General features: G+C 41.6%; 2 protein-coding genes across 3 annotated transcripts in view; one reads left to right on the top strand and one right to left on the bottom strand.

Annotated features, from left to right (window-relative positions):
• urb2 (URB2 ribosome biogenesis homolog) overlaps positions 1–8,325 on the bottom strand; it is a 36,107-nt gene extending 27,782 nt beyond the window's left edge. The window contains exons 1-8 of the mRNA XM_067592085.1: positions 8,228–8,325; positions 6,759–6,911; positions 6,309–6,485; positions 4,564–5,717; positions 4,268–4,406; positions 1,659–4,149; positions 732–892; positions 381–491 (exon numbers count right to left, since the gene is read on the bottom strand). Coding sequence (XP_067448186.1) covers positions 381–491; positions 732–892; positions 1,659–4,149; positions 4,268–4,406; positions 4,564–5,717; positions 6,309–6,485; positions 6,759–6,884 — 4,359 coding nt within the window. The 5' untranslated portion in view covers positions 6,885–6,911; positions 8,228–8,325. The remainder of the gene's footprint in view (positions 1–380; positions 492–731; positions 893–1,658; positions 4,150–4,267; positions 4,407–4,563; positions 5,718–6,308; positions 6,486–6,758; positions 6,912–8,227) is intronic.
• Positions 8,326–8,721: 396 nt separating this feature from the next.
• Positions 8,722–18,755, top strand: abcb10 (ATP-binding cassette, sub-family B (MDR/TAP), member 10). Of its 2 annotated transcripts, XM_067592105.1 has the most exons (15): positions 8,722–9,653; positions 10,535–10,741; positions 10,849–11,051; positions 12,047–12,181; positions 12,589–12,735; positions 13,607–13,742; positions 13,896–13,991; positions 14,473–14,682; positions 14,811–14,890; positions 15,095–15,275; positions 15,784–15,827; positions 16,021–16,055; positions 16,227–16,285; positions 16,409–16,641; positions 16,754–18,755. In XM_067592105.1, the coding sequence occupies exons 1-14, from the start codon at positions 9,197–9,199 to the stop codon at positions 16,600–16,602; spliced, it is 2,184 nt and encodes a 727-aa protein (XP_067448206.1). In that variant the 5' UTR covers positions 8,722–9,196; the 3' UTR covers positions 16,603–16,641; positions 16,754–18,755. The 2 variants fall into 2 exon arrangements, with proteins under 2 accessions (XP_067448206.1, XP_067448198.1); XM_067592097.1 differs by having other exon boundaries at positions 16,409–18,755.
• The last annotated feature ends 1,708 nt before the right edge of the window (positions 18,756–20,463 follow it).

The raw sequence follows: 20,463 nt of genomic DNA, 5'->3' as shown, positions 1-20,463 counted from the left end.
TGTGTCTTGTATTTACTGTACATTCGTGTGTCTGTGTGTGTGTGTGTGTGTGTGTGTGTGTGTGTGTGCGTGCGTGCATGTCTTTCTATCTTTGAGAGAACCAATTTCAGGTGAAAACCAGCATTGTGAGGACATTTCTGTGTTGTGAGGACATTTTGGCCGGTCCTCACAAAGGGCAATTTGAGGATTAAGACTTGGTTTTCAGGTTAAGGTTAGAATTGGGTTCAGGTTCAGTTTAGGGTAAGGGTTTAGGCATCTATTTGTGATGGTTAAGGTTAGAGTAAGGGTCTGGGGAATGCATTATATCAATGAGCGTCCTCACAAGGATATAAAGACAAATATGTCTGCGTTTGTGTGTGTTTGTGTGTGTGTTTCCTCACCACCATAGTTGATATGATCTGTGGTGCAATGAGCCACAGAGCTTTAGAGGAGGGTTCAGGTAACTGACAACAGGAAAGCAGCTTAATGATGATTACTGCAGATAGCACCTCCTGGAGCAGAGTAAAGGAGGAGGTGGAGGAGTAGTGAGAAAACAGTTAATTTGACAGATATATAATGTCGCAGCAAATCGGATTCATAGTTTCAACACTGAATACAAATTTCCCAAGAGAGCTTTTCATAATAAGACAACAGTGTCGTAACACACTTGAAAGAATATCTAATCAGTTTCTGGATGTGTGAACATGCAACAACAAGACTGTTCAAGGTATTAAATTTAATCTCAGCCTCACCCTGTAGTTTCCAGCTCTCAGCTTGCCAGTGTCCAGACCTTCTCTGATCATCAGCAGCAGCAGGTTGAACTGACCTGTAGTGCTCTTCTCCACCAGGCGGCGCAGCAGCTCCTGCACAGTCGGCTCCAGCTCACATAAATCAGTCGCAGACAACCAAGGAGCTGAAGGCAGAGTGAGAATGTGTTACATTCAGTGTAATGATGACTCCTTAAAACATAAAACTCCATCCACTCCGGTAAATTTTAATACTGTTCTTAAGTGGAATTTATACTGCTTTTATCTTTTTTTTGACTGATTTGCTTGTTTGTTTTTTGCACTGATACTCTCTTCACAAAATAAGTTCCTAACTGACCTAAAATGTTAAAAATGTTAAAATTAATTAATTAAGTAAATCAGTCTATTTGATAAAGGGGTAGAAACAACAACACAACATTATGCATTACAAATATCCAGCAATGAATTCTACCTGAGGTTTATAATAATAATATATATCACAGTCCACAACCCAAAGATATTCAGTTCACTATACTGTACATATATGTAATATCCTGTCATTAAACGTATGTACATACATGTAATTCTGAACTGTTGCTAAATCTTTAGGTCTGTAAGAAAAATGTGATGTGTGATGAATTTTTTTGTTTTTTTTTCTTGTTATTTTGTGAAATTCTGTGTCTGTCTTTAAAATAATTGTAAATAAGTTACTTTGGCTTCTAACTGTGACAAAGTTAAATATGGTCAACAACTATATTAAATAGATATATGTCATATTTGTGTAGCTACTTAAACAGAAATGCTAATTTTCCTGAGCTGGCATTGAAAAAAACAAAAACCATCAGTTGTAAATTTATGTAAATATGTTCAATAAGTAGAGGTGATTTCACAAATGAATTATCGATTGTTTGTTCTTAATATGTGTCCATCTACCTGTCAGCAGTCTGTGCACATTCTGCAGTATCTGAATGTACAGCTCATCCAACTCCTTTCCTCCCTTCTTCTCCTCTCCTTGCTCTTCCTCCCTCTCTCGTCCAGTCTTCTCCACTGCTTGGTAGAAAGCCGAAAGGAAATGGAGAGAGGAAATCAGGAAGTCCATGGGTCTGGGGGCAGAGCTGATTTCTTTAAGAATCTGCTGGCAGAAACCCCGATAGAGGGTGATGTGACTCAGGGTAAGCTGGGTGCCGCTCTGCTTGTTCTCATCCTCCGCTGACAGCACAGACAGTTCACAGTTCAGCATGACAGTAACAACTTCCACAACAAAAGCTTGACTGAGGGCGGTGGCTGGCTGACCGACAATCTGCAGCTTGAGGATGGACTCAACAGCTGGTCCCAGCGAAGCGGTCGTTCTTGTGAGCATCTGAGTCAAAGTTTGATCCATTGGTTTGCTTCTTCCCAGGTTAGAAGTCATTGTCTGGGAGAAAGAGGTCAGTGATGCCAGCAGAAGAGGAACGGACAGAACAGACGCTCCAGGATCCGGTTCTGAAACAGTGGGTGCCACAATTTGCCTGCTTGCCACTTCTTTACTGGTAAGATAGGAGGCAAACTGCTCCAGATTGAGGCGAACGCTGCTGTTTCTGACTATAATCAACTGAACCAAGGATCTGATGAAGCCCTGCACTGCTTTGATCAAATCCAACCAATCAGAACTGCTTGTGGAGCAAAATCTTCCACTGCTGCTATGCCAGAGGAGAGACGACACCGCAGCCTGCAGCAGAGTGCCACCGTGGATGAGCTTTAAAACTCCTTGGAAGTTTTTACCCTCCACAAGACAAGCAAGAATTCTGAGCAGCTTCTCCAGGAATACAGCATCATCTCCAGAGTCAGGGGGGTCTGCAGCCATCTGGTCTGAATGACAGGAGGTGGAAGAGAGCAAGAAGAGAAGGAGGAGGAAAATGGATGAGAGATCCTCAGAGTTCATCCCATCTGGGTTTAGGTTTGTTAAGATTTGGAGTAAGTTTACTAGCTCCTTGGTCTGTGTGCCAGTCAGCAATGCAAACACCTCTCCAGTCTTCGAGGATGTTATTATATCCTCAACTATAGTCTCTTTTTTCACCAGTGTGGACAAAGGCTGATCCTGTCCTTTCCCTTTCCCTGCTTCCTGAAACTTCAGGAGCGTAGGACAAACTTTGGGTGCGTGTGCTGCTACGAGAACACTAAAAATCCTTTGCGTGAGGGAACAAACTGTGGCAGAGAACAGTGAAGGCAACTCAGTGAGAACGGAGCTTTGGACAAGCTGTGAAGATAAGAGGGAGATAGTCAGACAGCCATCTTTGCCTCTGTCTGTCTGTCTGCTGAGCAACGATCCGACAAGTACGTTTGCCACACAGCCAACATCTTCTCCGTTCAGGTGGGGAGCAATCAAAGGCAAATTAGACGTGACAAGATACCAGTGAGCTACAAGATAGGAGCTGGCATTCACGCTGTCTATCTGTCCGTCCCACACCTGCTCTCCATCCAGACTCCCTTCAAGCTCCTCTTTAGCTAAAATAAACTGGGCTGCCCTGTTAAGCAGTGCTGCTGTGCTTTGCTCTGTGAGTAAGGGGGTATCTAACATAACTTTTTTCATCTGTTGCAGAGTGAGGAGCTTGAGCAGCAAACAGCTCATGGGGCTGCAGGTGGGGGAAATGACAGATTCTTCTATCTCACAGGATAGAAGACTCTCTATATGTGTTAGGAGAGGTCGGTCTTCAGTCTCACTTTCAGCTTCTGTCTGGGCTGAGTCAAGAGATGTATATTTGCTACAGTGAATATGAAAGAGTGTGTCCACTTCCACCCAGGTGTATCTGAGGAGGAGAGCAGCCTCCTGGGTCTTCTGTTTCCACATTATCCTCATTTCAGAGTCTGACAACTTCTGTGACTCTTTGTGGTCTGAATTCTTTTTGCCTTTCCTTGGAGTTCCTTTAACTGAACTCATATTTGTTTTTACAGCTGTCTTTTCTGCTGACAACAGCTGCAGCAAGTCCTTGACTACCTTCTGCATCTCTTCCATCAGGCCTCGACTCTGTCTGACTAGAGGAAGAGGAGAGGCATTGTCAAGAGTCTTCAGGCTAAATAAAACAGCATGAAGGAGCTGGCTGAGGGAGAAGAGCTTCAGGGATGCACAGTCTCTCTCTTGATCCACCTTCACTTCATCATCTCCTCCTCCATCAATCTCCATCTTCTCTGCCTCTCCGTCCTCCTTCACCAGGTCAGGTAGAATATATCTCCTGATGCTCTCTAACACTAATGAGCAGATCTCTAAGCCCTGGGAAGCGGGTGTGTCCAGAAGACAGGTCCTGAGGGAGGCAGAGATCCCTTCAGACAGCAGAGGAGGTCGGAGGTCATCCATAGCTGGCTGACAGATCACAGACAGGAGCTCAGAAAAGAGGCGTGGCAGCTGGCGGAGCTTGGTGTAGGTCTGGAGGAGGCTACACACCGTGAGCTGTTGGGGAAACAAACATCTTCAGTCAAAAATATTTAATTACCAGTCATGTTGCATTTTTTTTTAGCATTTACTGTTTGAAATGTGCAATGAAATATAAGATTGATTGAATCAAGACCTGTCTGGCACGTTGCACTCGTGCTTCCATGCAGTCAGCGTTAACCCAGGCTGAAGACAACAACTGGTCCAGGTCTGGTTCAAGAATCAGATGGTTAAGACTCAACAGCACCTTCAAACAGCGGTACCATGCTGGAATGCTAAAAGACAAAATAGGAAAGTTTTTCACTGTTTGACCAAGGAGATTTCTACATGATGAGAAGTTAACATGACAAAAAAAACACTTGATCCACATCTAGAGGAGTTGTTTTTATTCCCTAGAACACAAACAAGGAGGTAGTGAACACTTTATGTTACCTTGGCTGTGCTTGATTGAAGAGCATTTGTCCCAGCGCTCTGTAAAAGTTGAGTTGCACCTCTTTGTGTCTTATCCTGTCTGCTGCTACGTTATAAATATCAGCTGACAGAGCCTGGCTCAGTAGGGACTCCACAGCCAGAAGGGCCAGACTCCAGCTTTCTGGGGAACAAAGGGAGGCTGGGGGAGACTTCTGCCCAGAGGACACAGAGACTGTCTGGTCATCTTTGGCAGGTGAGAGTGAGTGTCCATCCAGACCCACATCCAAGACCGGGACCAATCTGGTGAGAAAATAGAAACACAGCATCCTCTGCTCTTCCTCGCTCTCTCTGCTGCCTTTTCCGTAGCTTTCAAGACAGAACTTAAACAGCAGAGACAACGCGTTCGACTTCACAGAGTAGAATAGTGGCGGCTCACAGTAGCCCTCGGCGCTCAGTTTGCCAAGTATAGCACTGACTGGCTTCAAGGGGCCTTTTGCCCCTCCAGGACCACGCTTCCCAGAATCCTCTTTGGATGGAAAGAGCTCCTCCTTGTAGGACGTCAGGTGCTCGGAGGGGAAAAGAGCTAACTGAAGGATCACGTCTATCTTGACACGGATGTCTCTGCACAGCTGCTGACGGAGACGCAGATGTGTGTGAGAAGGTGAGTGTTCACCAGAGGTCAGCAGGTGTCTGAGGAGCACCAATGGCTGGATCAGCTGGTTGGTTACCAAAGTAAAGACTCTGTTGGGATTGGCTTGTTGTCGCTGAACTGACAAATAACATGATAACACCTGGAGCAACACCTCAAACAAATTAGCCAAACCGAGTTTTTCCTTTGGCTTGGAAGGGGACTTATCAGCATCTAACAGTTGGTGATCTGGAGGACTTTCAGTCATCAGCTCAGTTTGGGAAGAGTCCAAATCGCTACCAGGCTGAGTTTGAAGACACTCAGTTGCAGGCTGACAGGATCCGGTGAGCACCGGCTGCTGTAGCTCACGACAGGAAAGGGAGCAGAATTTGGCCAGCAGGTCGACCATGAGCTCGTATTTGGTGGTGAAGACAGATGAGAGAGCAGGAGAGGAGAGAATGCCCCGACACACACTCAGCAGAGTGGACACACAAGCTGGAGGTCCAGTGGCAGCACGTGAACACTCCTGAAGTCGGTCGAGCAGCAGCTAGAGGCAAACAGGGAAAAAAAGTGTCGGTGGAAACTCCATCTATCATTCTCAGTTATTTCAGCACACAGCCTTTAGTGATAATTAATCTTCTTGAGTGCGAATGTGCTACAGCCAGTGTCTAGTATGTGATTATCAAGTGAACAATCACATACAGTTGTATATTATGGCAGTATTGGGATTACAATTGTTTATGCAGCCGTTTCTTTGTTTTGCTTTTTTGTGAACAGAATGATTGAAATATGCACGTTGTTTTTCACAAAAAGTAGTGACTCTAATCAATCACAATTACTGACAGGACATTAAGAGGCAATCTCAAAAAGTTAAATGACATTTTAGAGTTTTGTTTTCTACGCCACCAGTATTCATGATATACTGTTAGTTGGTGCATGTACAGTGTATTTTTGACCCATAGATTTTGTCATATTTGCAGAGGTCCCACAACAACTTGATAAAAGACACAGAAAAGTTGCACAAATAATCAACAATAAATCAGAACTGTGTTTCTGCATTAAAGACACTATTCTTTTTCTTTTTTTTAAGAACGTATATATGTTATTTTTAAACACTACTCTTTAACTGTGGACACACCTGTGCCATGTTGAGCCTCAGGCTGACGGTCTTGCCCTGCTTGAGAGGAGTGTGGAGCTTCCTGCTGTGAAGCAGATCATCAAGATAACACCACAGGCCCTCCAATACATTTTGGGAAAAATCGACCTTTTGATTATACCAGCCTGTCAGAGCATGGGTGCACCAGTCCAACAAGACCTACGGAGAAAGAAGATCAAGACACACGTGTACAGATAGATGGTAGAAATCCTTAATGTGCTTTTTAAATGAATTTTAACAGACACCGTGCTTCACTGTTGATCAGCTATGGGGAGAGAATTTTTCATAAACTTGTCAACTAAATGACAGAAGAACAATCAACAAGTAGATAAGATAGCACTTTACAAATCCTGAATCCCTAAACATGGTCAAAAAGTATCATCACCGTCACATGAGGACATAAATATCATGTAACACAACTCGGCCTGTTACCTGCTCCTTGTTGGGCAGCAGGCACTGAGAGGAGATCCAGGCAAAACGTGCCAGCTTCAACTTGTCCTCCCATGGAGTCTGAGGACTCTTCAGTTTCAGATGGATACCTGAGTAGATGGCAGCCATCGCTGCAGGAGATGCTGCTTCACAAGCCTAAAGAGAAGGGCAGGAGGAGAGAGGTCAGAGCTGCAGGGAGGGAATAAAGCATAGAGGGGAAGATAAGAAAAACATACTGGGAGCCTAAATACTGGTCAGATGGAGTGGTGATCAGTGTGGGATTCATTTCATCATAGTGATACATTAATATATTAGTATTACTGTATCAGACTTTTTTTTTTAGAGACTGTATTTATTTGGGTCCCAGACTAAAACATAAGTCAGTCATGCAGCAAGTGCAAGGCAAGGCACTTATACAGCACATTTAGTTACAAATTAACTCAGTGTGCATAACTAAGGAACAGAACAAGGACAGACTACAACGGACAGTCAGGTCTGCAGAAAAGATAATTGGTGCTGACCTGCCCACCATTTAAAATCTGTACACCTCCGGAGTCCGGAGGCAGGCAGGGAAAATCACTGCAGACCCCTCACACCCTGGACATAACCTGTTCTACCTTCTCCCCTCTGGTGGGCGCTACAGAACACTGCACACCAAAACCACCAGAGACAGAATAATTTCTTCCCCCTCGCTGTCACACTTATGAACGGTTCATTCAATGTGGCACTGTGCAATAGCCCTGAAACACTATAATACCCACTGCACCTACATATTATATGTTTGCTATGTTTTGTTTAGTTTAAAATACAAAATGTGAAATACATTTCACTTCCTACTATATGTATCTCAGCACTCTTTGCACTCTTCACTTCTTTGCATTGTATATAGTCATTCCTCGTGTATATTTCTAAAGATTGTTGTTATTTTGTGTAAGTACATTGAGAGCCACTAAACTGGGGTCAAATTACTTGTATGCGTAAACATACGCCTACTTAAATAGAGTAAATAATCACAAGGCTGAGGACGCAATAAGTGTTTTTGACACAGGTCATCGGACAATTTGTTCCCAGAGCTACAAGACAAGTAGATCTTATTCCAGCTTAGTTACATCTTCTTCTTATACTAGTACAGCTGAGACTGAGCCCCCCACACACGTATGACCAGACTTTGCAAAGCTAACAGCTCCCTACAGTGTGACACATATGTTGGTGGACAAAGGTATTAACATTATTTCAGAGATGACTTTACACCTGTGTGAAAACTGAATGTCTTGTCTGTTCGATTCCCACAATTAAAATGAATTTAACGCGAACGGCAACTAGCTGGATAGCATATCTCTGCTAACGTAGTTAATGAGCCAATACTGGAGGCTGCTGCTCGTCGGCACGCAAGAAAACCATAACTGACACAAAAATTGAAATAAAAAGAACAGTTACATGCAGTTGTTAAAAACGTAACTCATTCGACTTACGACTTTTCAATTTGCACGTGTCTCCTGTTTTCACGTTAGGACGAACTTTCAACTTTCACCCCGCCGGCCAGGCAAAAGCAACAGATAGCTGATCGAAATAATCAGCCAATGGTTGGCTCCACTATCAACCAAATATTCGCTCATAGCTGGTAGAAATTATAAATGAATTATATTTAATGGAGGTTTCGCGGATGAGGGTGAAATAAATACATTTACAGATAAAATAAAAAAAACATGACATATGATTGCCGTTCGTAGAGAAGATTATTTTCAGCTAATATCCTATGTCACCCTATTCTTTGGTAACATATTTTATGACCTTTACAGAAATATTAGCCTTTTTTCTCTTTGCGTAAAAAAATATTATAAATTTCTTTTGACATCTTAAAAAATAACAATTCACAAATCGCTAATGGCTGGGCGATAGAACGATCTGGGTTTGCTTGGTTACGCCTTTGGAAGTTTGCTAATATCAGCCATTGAATTTCCCCGTTGGACAGGAGCGGTCGTGTGTACGTTATGCGAATCAGGGTCACCTTTCCTCTTTTAACCTCTTTCTTTGGGGGCGTGTTTGGTTTACTTCTGAGAGTGATTTGGGGGTAAGTCGGTCTTCGGCAGCTTTGTGACTCCACTCCAGCCGCCTGCCAGCCTGATACTGAGCGACAGATGACAGTGACAGGCAGGGTGTTGTTAGCTGCTCGGTGATAAGAGATAAACTGGGTGAAGGCGGCTGTCACGCGCAGATAAAACGGATAATAACGGTCAAAACTCGACAATGTAGTGACAACAAGCTCTACAGCGGCTCTGCTATGTTTACGGTGCGTTTACCCAAACAGCTGGGGGACTAAAATGTTTCTCCGAGTGGACTTTCTTGAGAAGAAACACTTCGACACTTGAAAATTACTGAACCGGATCACTCGGGCAAATCGTTTTTTTCATATTTGTCAACTTTAGTTAGTATCTCAGACAATGAGGCTTTTAATTCGCATGTCACGGTGCACACACGGAGGGGATTTATCCAAACTCAAGCCTCCACAGTCCGGAGTGTTATGGCTGGAGTACCGCCGGACCCTCTCTGCTGCCCTCCGGAGGAAGAGACAACCGACCGGAGCCAGGTGCTCAGCTCCTCCGACACCCGCCTTCCGCCTCTCCTCACCGGGGCCCTTCATGTCGGTCCTGCCCTGCTACAGCCCTCTCAGAGGTCTCTCTTTACTCTGCTGCTCACACACCTCCAACCCAGCAGACAGAGCACGGACAGTCTCACACACATCTGTTGCCTTTGCAAGCTCCTCTGCAGCCTCCTCACCCACTCCATCCGGATCAGTGAAGACCCAGCCAGACAGAGACCGCACATCGACCACCGTCCCCCTGGAAGATGTTAAGAGGATATTGCGGCTTGCTCACCCTGAGAGATTGAGACTGGCAGGTAAACCTGTGTACCAAGATATTGAGTCCCCCCTTTCTACTTACCTGTCCCCTTACATCACCACACTCAAATAAAAAACTCAGTCTTTCCTTGTAACAGAAAGAGAGCTGTCAAAATGTTAAAAGCTTTCACATTACTGGTAAAACACTTAATTTCACCTCACCATTTCAAGCATAATTTCCCATTAAAAGAAAAAATGGAGAGTATCTGCACACTAAGTAGTAAAGTTTACTTTTTTTTAGACCAATAAACATTTTGGGAACTTTAATTCAGTATGAGGATACTCTGCATTTTTTCCTTCCATGGCTCTGTTATCTATCTTACACCTCGCCTAAATATAGGAGAGGATATACACATGACTACCTTTCTGCAGCATCATTTCCCCATTACCTCACAGAGGTATGATTTTGATTTAGTAGCTAAATCTTATTTCTGCTTGTTACAGTAGGGGTTGTTTCCTGTTTTTTGAGCAAGTTTTGTTCACGCTTTTCTTTCAAAGTCAGACAAAGTATAAAATGAAAATATTAATTTAAGAGAAATGTAGACTGGAGGATGTAGTCTTGACATTTCTCAGGCCTCCCCTCAGCTCCCTCAACTTTCTATCTGGCAGGTGGATGTTTGTTTGTTTTTTCTTCTAAAAAAGCAAGAGGTGAAAGCTGCCCTGCTTCTGTCAGCTGTTTCTGATGTTCCTTTGGAGAGCCCTGTTAATGTACTTAATACAAAAGTAATTGGAGTTTGCTGGTACACATTTTCCTTATTTGAAGTAAAGACTTCCTTTTATAAATGCCAGTGCTGGTGCGTTTTTCCCACAGTCATTTTATCCTTGTTTTGATCGATGTCTTTCTCTGTTTTTGTCTTATCTGTTCCTTCCTCCACCCCAGCTGCTCTAGGCTTCCTAACTGTCTCCAGTGCAGTAACCATGTCGGCTCCATTTTTCCTGGGTAGAGTAATTGACACCATTTACACCACTGGAGCAGACACAGAGACCATGACAGCCTCCCTCACATCGCTGTGTATCATGCTGACAGGAGTGTTCCTGTGCGGCGGGGCAGCCAACGCTGCCAGAGTCTACCTCATGCAAGCCTCAGGTGAGACCAGGAGGGAGATTAACTCTACAGGAGCACATTAAGACACACAGTCACCAAAAAAAGCAACAAAAGACATTCGACTAATGCCTCTTGTCGTCTCCCTTCAGGCCAACAGATTGTTCGTAATCTCCGTACCTCCGTCTTCTCCTCCATCCTCAGACAGGAAGTGGCATTTTTTGACAAGAACAGGACCGGTGAGCTTATCAACCGGCTCTCTGCTGATACAACCGTGGTGGGCCGCTCAGTCACAGACAACCTGTCAGACGGTCTGAGAGCTGTCGCCCAGGCAGCTGCTGGCGTCAGCATGATGGTGAGTACGTCGGCTGTGATTTGTCAGGGCAGGATTGAGAGAGAAATCAACAAGCATCCTGTGGGATGGATTTATAACTTGAAATGAAGGTTATAATATTAAACTACCGATGAAAATGGAATATTTTGAACTTCAAGATAATTATTGTGAATTAAGGACACAGTAAATGTTCTATTAGCCTGTGAAATCATTATTTCTTCACGAATGTGTCGACTATTTTGATGATAGCCAAAATAAACTGATATCAGTCTTACTTTTATGGATAAGGAAGCATGCGAAATGTGGTCTTAACCTAAAATGTCACATGTTTGCAGTCATAAATGTCCCAATTGTTTATACAAATGATGTATTGGTCACTTACGGCAGTCAGTTGATAACAGAGTAAAATGTGTGTGTAGTGTAGAGCAGTAAGGAGTAAGGATAGGATGTAATAAGGAAGTAGTTGTTATTTTCTTGACAACTTTTGTTTGTGTCTTTCCCTATTGTGTTGTCAGTATGTGAGCTGAGGGTTTCCCTGAACTTAACACTTTGTAGACTGGACTGTAGGACTGTTGGGAAACAGGTTTACAAAAACACTTATCAATACAAGGAAATGAATAGATTCAGTAGAAAAAACACCACACCCTAACCACACTCTGTGGTTAATTTGAGGCACTAAGCGTTGCGTGTGTGTGTTTGTTGTTGACCAACAGGTCTGGTAACTGATGGTAACTTTGTCTTCCTCTACAAAACAGGAATTTTTCTAGTTCCATATTTGGCGCCTGCATGCTCACCACAGACTTTTCATTTTCCTTACAAGGAAGTTTAATGGTTTCCTGGTGTAATGAAGGTTCAAGGAAATGAATGGAAATAATTCCTGTAATTTCTTGTTAAAGCCATTTGGTGTGAATTACAGTTTTTTTCTGTCTTCCTCCTCTGTTCCCCAGCTTTTTTTTCTCCCATTTCTTTTTTTTCCATTAACTCTTCTACTTTTTCTTCTTTCTCTCCTCCTCCAGTTCTACGTCTCCCCGACTCTAGCAAGCTTTGTGTTGCTAATTGTGCCTCCTGTGGCCGTTCTTGCTGTGGTCTACGGCAGATACCTTCGCTCCATCTCCAAACGCACTCAGGATGCTCTCGCACAAGCCACACAGGTACAGTGCACAGAAACACACGGGAGTAAAGAGCTGAGAAGTGGGGGGGTGGGTTGTATAGGAAATATGGGCAGGACTTTGAACACCATGGTGATAATTTTTTGTTTTATGATCAGATTTTTGTTGGTAGTTGCTCAACAGCAGGGATTAATAAGTTGCTGTTTGAGGATGTGGTAAAAACAAGGAAGCTGTGACAAAATAGCATTGCAAAGTAGTTGTGTCCATAAACTCATTTTATTAATAATGTTGCCTTTAGATGATTTAGCTTTATGCTGAAAACAGCAGTTCATATTAGTGGCATCTCTTGTTTATCTGATTAAACTGCTGCACTGCCTCCAGTATCTTAATCACACTGCAAATAGAGACAATGTTCTATGTCGGTAGTCAATGTGTGTATATGTGTACAGTTGGCAGAGGAGCGCATCAGCAACCTGCGGACAGTGAGGGCTTTTGGTAAAGAGCTGTCAGAGGTCAACTCGTACACACAGAAAGCAGATCAGGTCCTCAGCCTGGCCAGGAAGGAGGCTGTACTACGAGCTGGCTTCTTTGGAGTGGTAAGTGTGTCTGTATGTGTGTGTGTGTATGTGTGTGTGTGTCCTGTTACTGATGCAAACCAAATCCACTGTTAGCAAATGACCAGTTGCACAAACGCTTCTTCTTTTGCCACGCCTGTATATGACGGATGTTTCACCATTAAAAAGTGTTATCCAATCTCCTTGGAAATCAGACTTGTGCACTTAGTCTGACATCTGTGTGCCTTTTTCATATGTGAATTTGTTGCTAAGATAAGATAACATCAGGCTTTAATTAATTATATCAATCATTGTGAACAAACTATTAAAAACATTTCAGTAAAATGCAGTACAGTTCATCAGCACTGGAAACTGCAGCCTCCAAAATGACCATAAAATGTAATCAACATCTATCCAACACAGTGTCAGCAAAAACCATAAGCTGGAAGATAAGATAATCAGTCATTGTAGGGATATTAAATTGGATTCAATTTAGCTAACTGTATCTAATAAACTGGCAAATCAGTATGTAGTTCTCATCTGATTATTGTTGAAAAATTTTTTTTCTCTTTCTGCCGTCAAAATTGCACTGCTGGTGTCAGTGTGTGTAATCTGTGTGTTTCTTTATTTCACACATATTGTTTGTCAATGTTTCAGGTGAATAATATTCCAATTTGTCTCTTTTCATGCTCGGTGAATTTTATTTTGTAACACACACTGATATCAAATGATACTGGTGGCAAGACGTGTCCAGTTACCCTATCCAGCTGGTGCCCATATGGGCTGTAATCAGTTTAATCAGTTTAATCAATCAGTCAGAGAGTAGCAATAACGCCAGATGTTATGATAAACAAATAAGTGTGTGTGTGTGTGTGTGTGTGTGTGTGTGTGTGTGTGTGTGTGTGTGTTTCAGACTGGTCTCAGTGGTAACATCATGATCCTGTCGGTGCTCTACAAAGGAGGCCTGCTGATGGCCAGCCAGCACATGACTGTGGGAGAGCTCTCATCTTTCCTCATGTACACCTTCTGGGTGGGAATCAGTATTGCAGGTAACACACACACACACACACACACACAATCACACACACGTAGATTTATTCACACTTTATTATTTATATGAACTTCCTTATCTATACTGTTAATGTCTGAGTTGTGTGTACTGGTCACGTGGTGGCTAATAGCTTCTTCTGTGTGATGTGCAGGTCTGAGTTCGTTCTACTCGGAGTTGATGAAGGGTTTTGGAGCAGGAGCCCGACTGTGGGAGCTGATGGACAGAAAGCCTGAGTTTCCACTAAATGGTCAGTATTCACACACACACACACACACACACACACACAGAGGCAGGAGAGTTTTATCTCACTACACTCGTGCATGCTCAGTTCTGTCCCATAAACCCATTATTAACATCTGCGTTTAGAAAACAATAATATTTTGAATATTAATATTTCATAATTGTATAAAGTGTATGGTGGGGCATTTCACATCTATAGTTTTAACGTTTATAACTAGATGTACAGTATATTCACTGTCAGTATTGTATTATTATTGCAAAACATGGAGGTAAGTCTCATCAAGTATCAAACATGTTTTGCCTTGAATTTGTGCCTATATTTGTCTACGCATATAATAACCATTATGTATAGTTCACATTTCATTTTTGCCTCATTTACCTCTCTATTCTATCTCTATTTACTTAATTTCTCCTCATATTTTATTACTGTATTAAATCAATCAAGAGTTTGTCAAGTTAATCTAAATAACCATTCTATTCCTCCAAAGAGGGCCTAGTTCTTCCTCTAGACCAGCTGAAGGGCCGGTTGGAGTTCTGCGATGTCTCCTTTGCCTACCCGACCCGTAAGGAGGCTCCAATCTTCCAGAATCTCAGTCTGCTGGTCCCGGCTGGCACTATCATGGCTATTGTGGGACCCAGTGGGTCTGGAAAATCAACTCTGGTGTCACTGCTGCTCAGGCTGTATGACTCAGATGCTGGTGAGAGCAGACTTGTCTCCTTTTGTCTCCTCCCTCACCCCATTTACATCAACCAAAATCTGTTATTAAAAAGTATGAGACCATGTCAAGTGGTGGTTTTATCTCTGTGAATAATCTCTCTTCTGCAGGTGTCATCACTATAGATGGCCATGACATCAGGGATCTAAATCCCTATTGGCTCAGAAGGCACATCGGGACTGTCAGCCAGGTAAGAAAAGCGTTTACAAGCATTTCCCTACAGTTTTATTGTTATAGTATTTATGGGATTCAGTGTTAAGAAGAAAGTTTTGAATTTACATTCGGACAGTTTGTATTTCAGTTTATGCAATTTCAAAGTGTAATATGTTGAGAACCATAAGATTATGTCAGTCCTTCTCACATGGTCCCTCTCCTCCTCCCACTTCTCTCCCAGGAGCCGGTGCTGTTCTCTTGCTCTATTAGAGACAACATAGCGTACGGTGCAGTGGACCAAGATGCTGTGACCACAGAGGACATCTACAGAGCAGCCAGAGTGGCCAACGCCTACGATTTCATCCAGGCTTTTCCCAAGGGCTTCGACACTGTGGTGGGAGAGAAAGGAGTGCTGTTGTCAGGTGAGAGAAAGAAACACATGAAGGAACCCTGCACCTCCAACAGTCGGCTTTCCTTGAGTTTTAGTAGGGTTGACAATACAGATATTTTTCATAATACAGATTTTCATCTGGTAATCACTCTCACATGGTTGTAATTATATATCGTGTTGGGAAGGATTCTTGTTTAGTCCTTTTAAAGTTACCATATCAAAATCATTCATTCATGTTAATTTTATTACTTTAAAACAAATTTAGTTTCACATTTTTGAAAGATGACACCACCTATTGTTTAAAAATCTTTTTATAACTATGACTTCAAAAGATTTTCTCAGTAGTAATCCTCTTTTACACTTTTTCATAAAGTGTGTTTATTCTTTTTGTGTGTGTCACTTAGTAGAATAATTTTTAATTATCTTTAAAACCTTTCTATTAACTACCTGGTTCCGTATATTACAGTAGACACATTTTTAGATATTTAGACATAGTGTTTTTTGTGCATACATGGTTAACCTGTGTGTGTGTCTCTCAGGGGGTCAGAAGCAGAGGATAGCCATAGCCAGAGCTCTGCTCAGGGTAAGTACAGCATCATTTGTTTTACTTCTGATCAACATTCAGAGAAAGCACAACCTGTCATCTGCAGGCAACATTTGTCATTCATTAACCTGGATCCAAAACTGGATGTTCCTGTCATTTATCATTGTCTGTCACCATTAGCGTCTAATCATTCTGTTTACTTAAACACACTATTTGTGCTCTGTGTCCTCAGAATCCTAAGATCCTGCTTTTAGACGAGGCTACAAGGTGAGAGACACAAAGACACGATTGTTTATAAAGAACTGTCATAAAATCTGTATCCATGTAAATGAGTCTGAAAATTATGAATATGCATTTAGAAACTGTTTTCCATTGTGTTTGTTAGAGATGCATTTTTGAGTATTTTGTGAATGAAAATCCTAAAAAACCTTTCTTCAGCGCGTTGGATGCAGAGAATGAGTTTCTGGTCCAGGAGGCTTTGGAGCGTCTGATGGAAGGTAATTCTCTTTTCTTTCTCTCCCTTTCACATTACACTCACTCAAATATAATAGAGCTAAAATTAAATACCGCTTTTTCTTCCCTCCTCTTATTGTTTCCTGCCCTTCTCATCCAATCATCAGGGAGGACAGTCATGATCATCGCTCACCGTCTTTCCACAATCCAGAACGCGAACGCTGTCGCCGTGCTGGACCAGCACCGTATAGCTGAGTGTGGCCAGCACACAGAGCTGCTAGGCAACAGACAAGGACTGTTCAGGAAACTGATGGAGAAACAGGCTTTTCTGCAGGAGGAACAGAAACGAGCCCTGCGCTGAGAGGAGACAAGTGGATGAAAACGAGAGAGTGAATAAGAGGTGAGATTAATTGTGAGCTTTTCACCAGAAGGGGTTGAAATGTCCCCCGTGCTGAGAGACAGCAGGGGTGAGGATGAAGGAACAAAAGTTTTTTTTTTTCCTGGAATTACAGATGGATAAAAGCAGAAGCACTGGAGAGAGAGGAGATGGGATTTTCTTAAACGCTGCAAGTGTCCTTTCACTACTGACACGACTGAGTAGAATAACATAAAGAGCTATTTTGAGAGGACAAACAGAAATCCACAGTGAAGACCTAAGAACTGAAACATGCATTAGCTAGTTACTAGAGATGCTTCGTTTTGGAAAATATTTAACTCTACACTGAGGGAGGAAGACAGAATAAGAGGCTGAAAGTAAAACGGATGCTCGTCACACTGGAAGCACATGGCCGACATGTGACTCAAGTCGCTGCCACGGTTTTGTGGAAAATCCCAAATCATGTAAATGTGTAAATGTAACAGTATGAGTCTGGTGCAAATGACAAATCTCTCCTTCATTCTCCACTAACTAAACCAAAAACAGTCTGATGTGGCACGTAAAGCACTGCTAAGTATGTATTTGTGTATGTATTTCTACTTCTGTCTATGTATAAGTGATTTTGTTTTTACTTGAAGCTCACACACAGAGCCTTTTACAGTCATTTAAGGTTTAAACAGGCCAATTGAAGCAACTAAACATGGTGTTTATACCATAAGCTGAACACTATTCTGTCTGCTGAGGTGCTACACACGTAAAAAAAAATCATTCTTTTTTTACAAAGGTCTTGGTCTTAGTGAATCATATTTATGTTGGGATTGGTTTGCTAATGCATTTAGACTCATTTAGTCTCTCCTCAGTTTTTCTTGCCTGGAACTACAAGTTTACCATCTCATACTCTGGTGAAAATGTGAACAGTCACTTAGGAAAGTTGATTGAGGCTCCGTAAGCAGCTTCTTTCCTGGAATAGGAGGTGGAGGAGGAGGAGGGTACGGAAGAGATGTCATCAAAGTTTGTCAAATGTGCAGCCTGTCTGCATGTCATGTTCACCCCTCTTGTCCAAAATCAAAAGTTCCTTCATAGTTTTCTCTTCTCTCCATAAAATTGACCAGCATAAATCTGAATGTAATCTTAGTCAACTGTGTACTACATAGTTTTTAACACTGGGTCTGACAGTCTGTGACATAACTGCACCTCCATGCTGGTGTTTACAGGATGTGTACCTAGCCAGCATTCAGTTTCACATAAACAGCTCTGAAGCCTCGTACTTGTTAGCCACAGTGCTGTTAAACCAGATAAACATTATAACTGGCTTCAAGAGCTCGACTAAGAAGTCAAGATTCTACTCGGTAAATATTTAGTTTGTAAATGCCCACTTCATCACTCAGGAGGAGTGTAGACAGGAGGACTTTTTTCCTTGTTTAGTCAATCATGTAAATGCCCTTAGTCTGAATTTCCCACAGCTCCTAAATATTGGGTTGTTTCTGGCACTGCAGCTAGGAAATTTAGCCACATGTTGATGCTGAGTTTTTTTTCTAATAACCAAAAAAAATAAAAGAATTTAAGTACAATTTTTTTTGGTTTTTGAGGCTGACATTTGTAGAAAGTAGCTCAGTTTTTAGTTGCTGCATTTAAAAGATCATTTTAAGGACTTTTTGGCTTTTTTGATGCACTTTTGCATGAATTCAACAGGCTAATGAAGAACAAAAAGAGGAAAATGTAACTGCGGTTGTGTGAAGTTTGTCGTGGTCTAGTCATTTATCTTTAACCTTTGCAGATGTCTGATTAGAATCTCTAAGCAACAACAAGTAATTATGTACAGCATGTTACACACAAGGGCACTTAGAAATGACAACATATTATTTGAATCTGTCACAATAGTTTGTTTCTGACACACAGATTTCTAAACCAGAGGTTAGATGGCATGTTGGAGGCACATCAGTTAACTCTAATAATTGCAGAAATATAACATCATATAATCAACAATCTTTTTCACATAACATTTATTTTCTTCAACATGTGACTAAAAAGATCAAACTGCAAACTTGTCTACATTTCTCTGAAGGTCTGTGCTAAGGGCAACATTTATTTGTTTTATTTTTGACAAGGATTATAAACTTGAATCATCATGAATGTCAGTTTTCATCAACTATTTGAAGGCAGTGATACATAGAAAACTCCAAAAACAGAAACGGATCAGTGTTGATGGTATTTGAACAATGGATGGTGTCAGAATTAATGAATGCAACAACAATAATCAGTAATTGGCCAATGCAATAGTCTCATAATGTTGTCTGTGTACAATAGTCATCATTTCTGGTGATATATATTTATTTATTACAGTTTATAGACTGTATGTCAGCAGAATTCGACCTCTGTGCTTTTTATCAGTTCATATATTACTTACAAGATGATTTATTATGGAGAGTTTTTCTGTATTTCTTGTTATTTCACCTAAAAGGCAACTAGTTTTTACTTGAATCACAACAGATTTTTATGTCCTTACAACATGTTGCATTTCAAATTTTACTTAAAATGAGCAACATGATGAACAAGGACGCGTCCAAACATTTTGTGTTTTGGTAAAATGACCAAAGTCCATAAAAATGTTTCTATAAAGATGAAATGTGCCCCCTCACCTCATGTCGCCTCTCACTCCGGACTAAAGTTAATGCTGAAGGTGTGTGAAAGCTCGTCAGATGATGATGAATCTGTGTCAGACTGTTGGGGACTTATTTTGTTTAAAAAGTGTATGTCATGAGTCCTAAATAATATATAAAACCTAAATGATGTATGATAGATTTTTAACCATTGTGTGTTTAAATTATGGTACTTCTATGTAAAAGAATAAAGTGAAATATTAATAGGTTTTATTTGTCTGAAGATGGTTTTGATGTTTCAGATGCAATTAAACATTCATTTTTCTAATCTAGATCACATTTATGATTCACTTTAACACTTTTACATTTGCTGTAACGCAGTTTTTCCTTCTTAACTTTCTCATAAGTAACCCTGTGTGTCCCTGCAGTGACTCAAGCTGTCAGTAGGTGGTGCTGTTGCTTCATACTCAGAGCAGTCGCTGCAGGTTGGTGGGATCAATGTACATTCAGTCCATCCCACTAAAATAAAACCTCATGGTAATGATGTGAGTAATGTGTACTCAGCTGTTGGGAGGTTGTGTTGAATGTTGACAGTGTGGTGAGCTGCTCGTGCCAGAAGCTAAACTGGCAGCATCAGAGGACTCCGCTCACTGTCCCCTCTGCTGGCACACAGACAAATGAAAATGATATTGATTTATCCTCTCTTGGGGGTGCTTGTGTCACAGGTTTAAGACTATCAAGCTTGATCAAGTTTAAATCTACCAGTTCAGATATTTGAAAGAATATTCAGATTTATATTTGGTGTGAGACAAAAATTAAGTCAGACAAAAGCACAAGAGGCGAGGCCATGCTGTAAAATACAGCTCAGTTAGAACAATTGGAAATATTTTATGAATAATACGGTTTCTGTGGAGTATTTGGTCCCTGTTTGTGATCATTAAGCTAGCAGCTGGCTCATGGAGCTGATCAAGTGGTGCTCGGCCCTGCGTGGGTTTCCAATTCCAACTCCATGTGCTACAGCTCCCCTCACTTGTCTGTATCCACCCGGTGCTATTTGAGGAACTACTGGAGATGAGGCTCTGACCTTTTTCACTACAATATTACAGGACATTTTGGTTTATTACTTGAAAACATTAAACAAATAAGTGTTTGTTTGCTCATTAAATGGGGACCTAAGATGTGCAATTAGTAGCTTGGCCCAAAATGCATTAAGTTCAACCTGCATTTTGGTTCAGTTCAATCATGC

This window comes from Thunnus thynnus, chromosome 1 (genome assembly GCF_963924715.1).
Source record: "Thunnus thynnus chromosome 1, fThuThy2.1, whole genome shotgun sequence".
NCBI classification, from domain to species: Eukaryota; Metazoa; Chordata; class Actinopteri; order Scombriformes; family Scombridae; genus Thunnus; species Thunnus thynnus.
This window is presented reverse-complemented; position numbering and strand designations above follow the sequence as displayed.

Bases quoted from the DNA above. Each gene is read 5' to 3' on its own strand.
- abcb10 (XM_067592105.1), top strand. From the start codon at position 9,197: ATGAGGCTTTTAATTCGCATGTCACGGTGCACACACGGAGGGGATTTA. The intron at 10,742-10,848 runs GTGAGACCAGGA...GTCTCCCTTCAG, and splicing joins CTACCTCATGCAAGCCTCAG to GCCAACAGATTGTTCGTAAT. The intron at 16,286-16,408 runs GTAATTCTCTTT...TCCAATCATCAG, and splicing joins TTTGGAGCGTCTGATGGAAG to GGAGGACAGTCATGATCATC.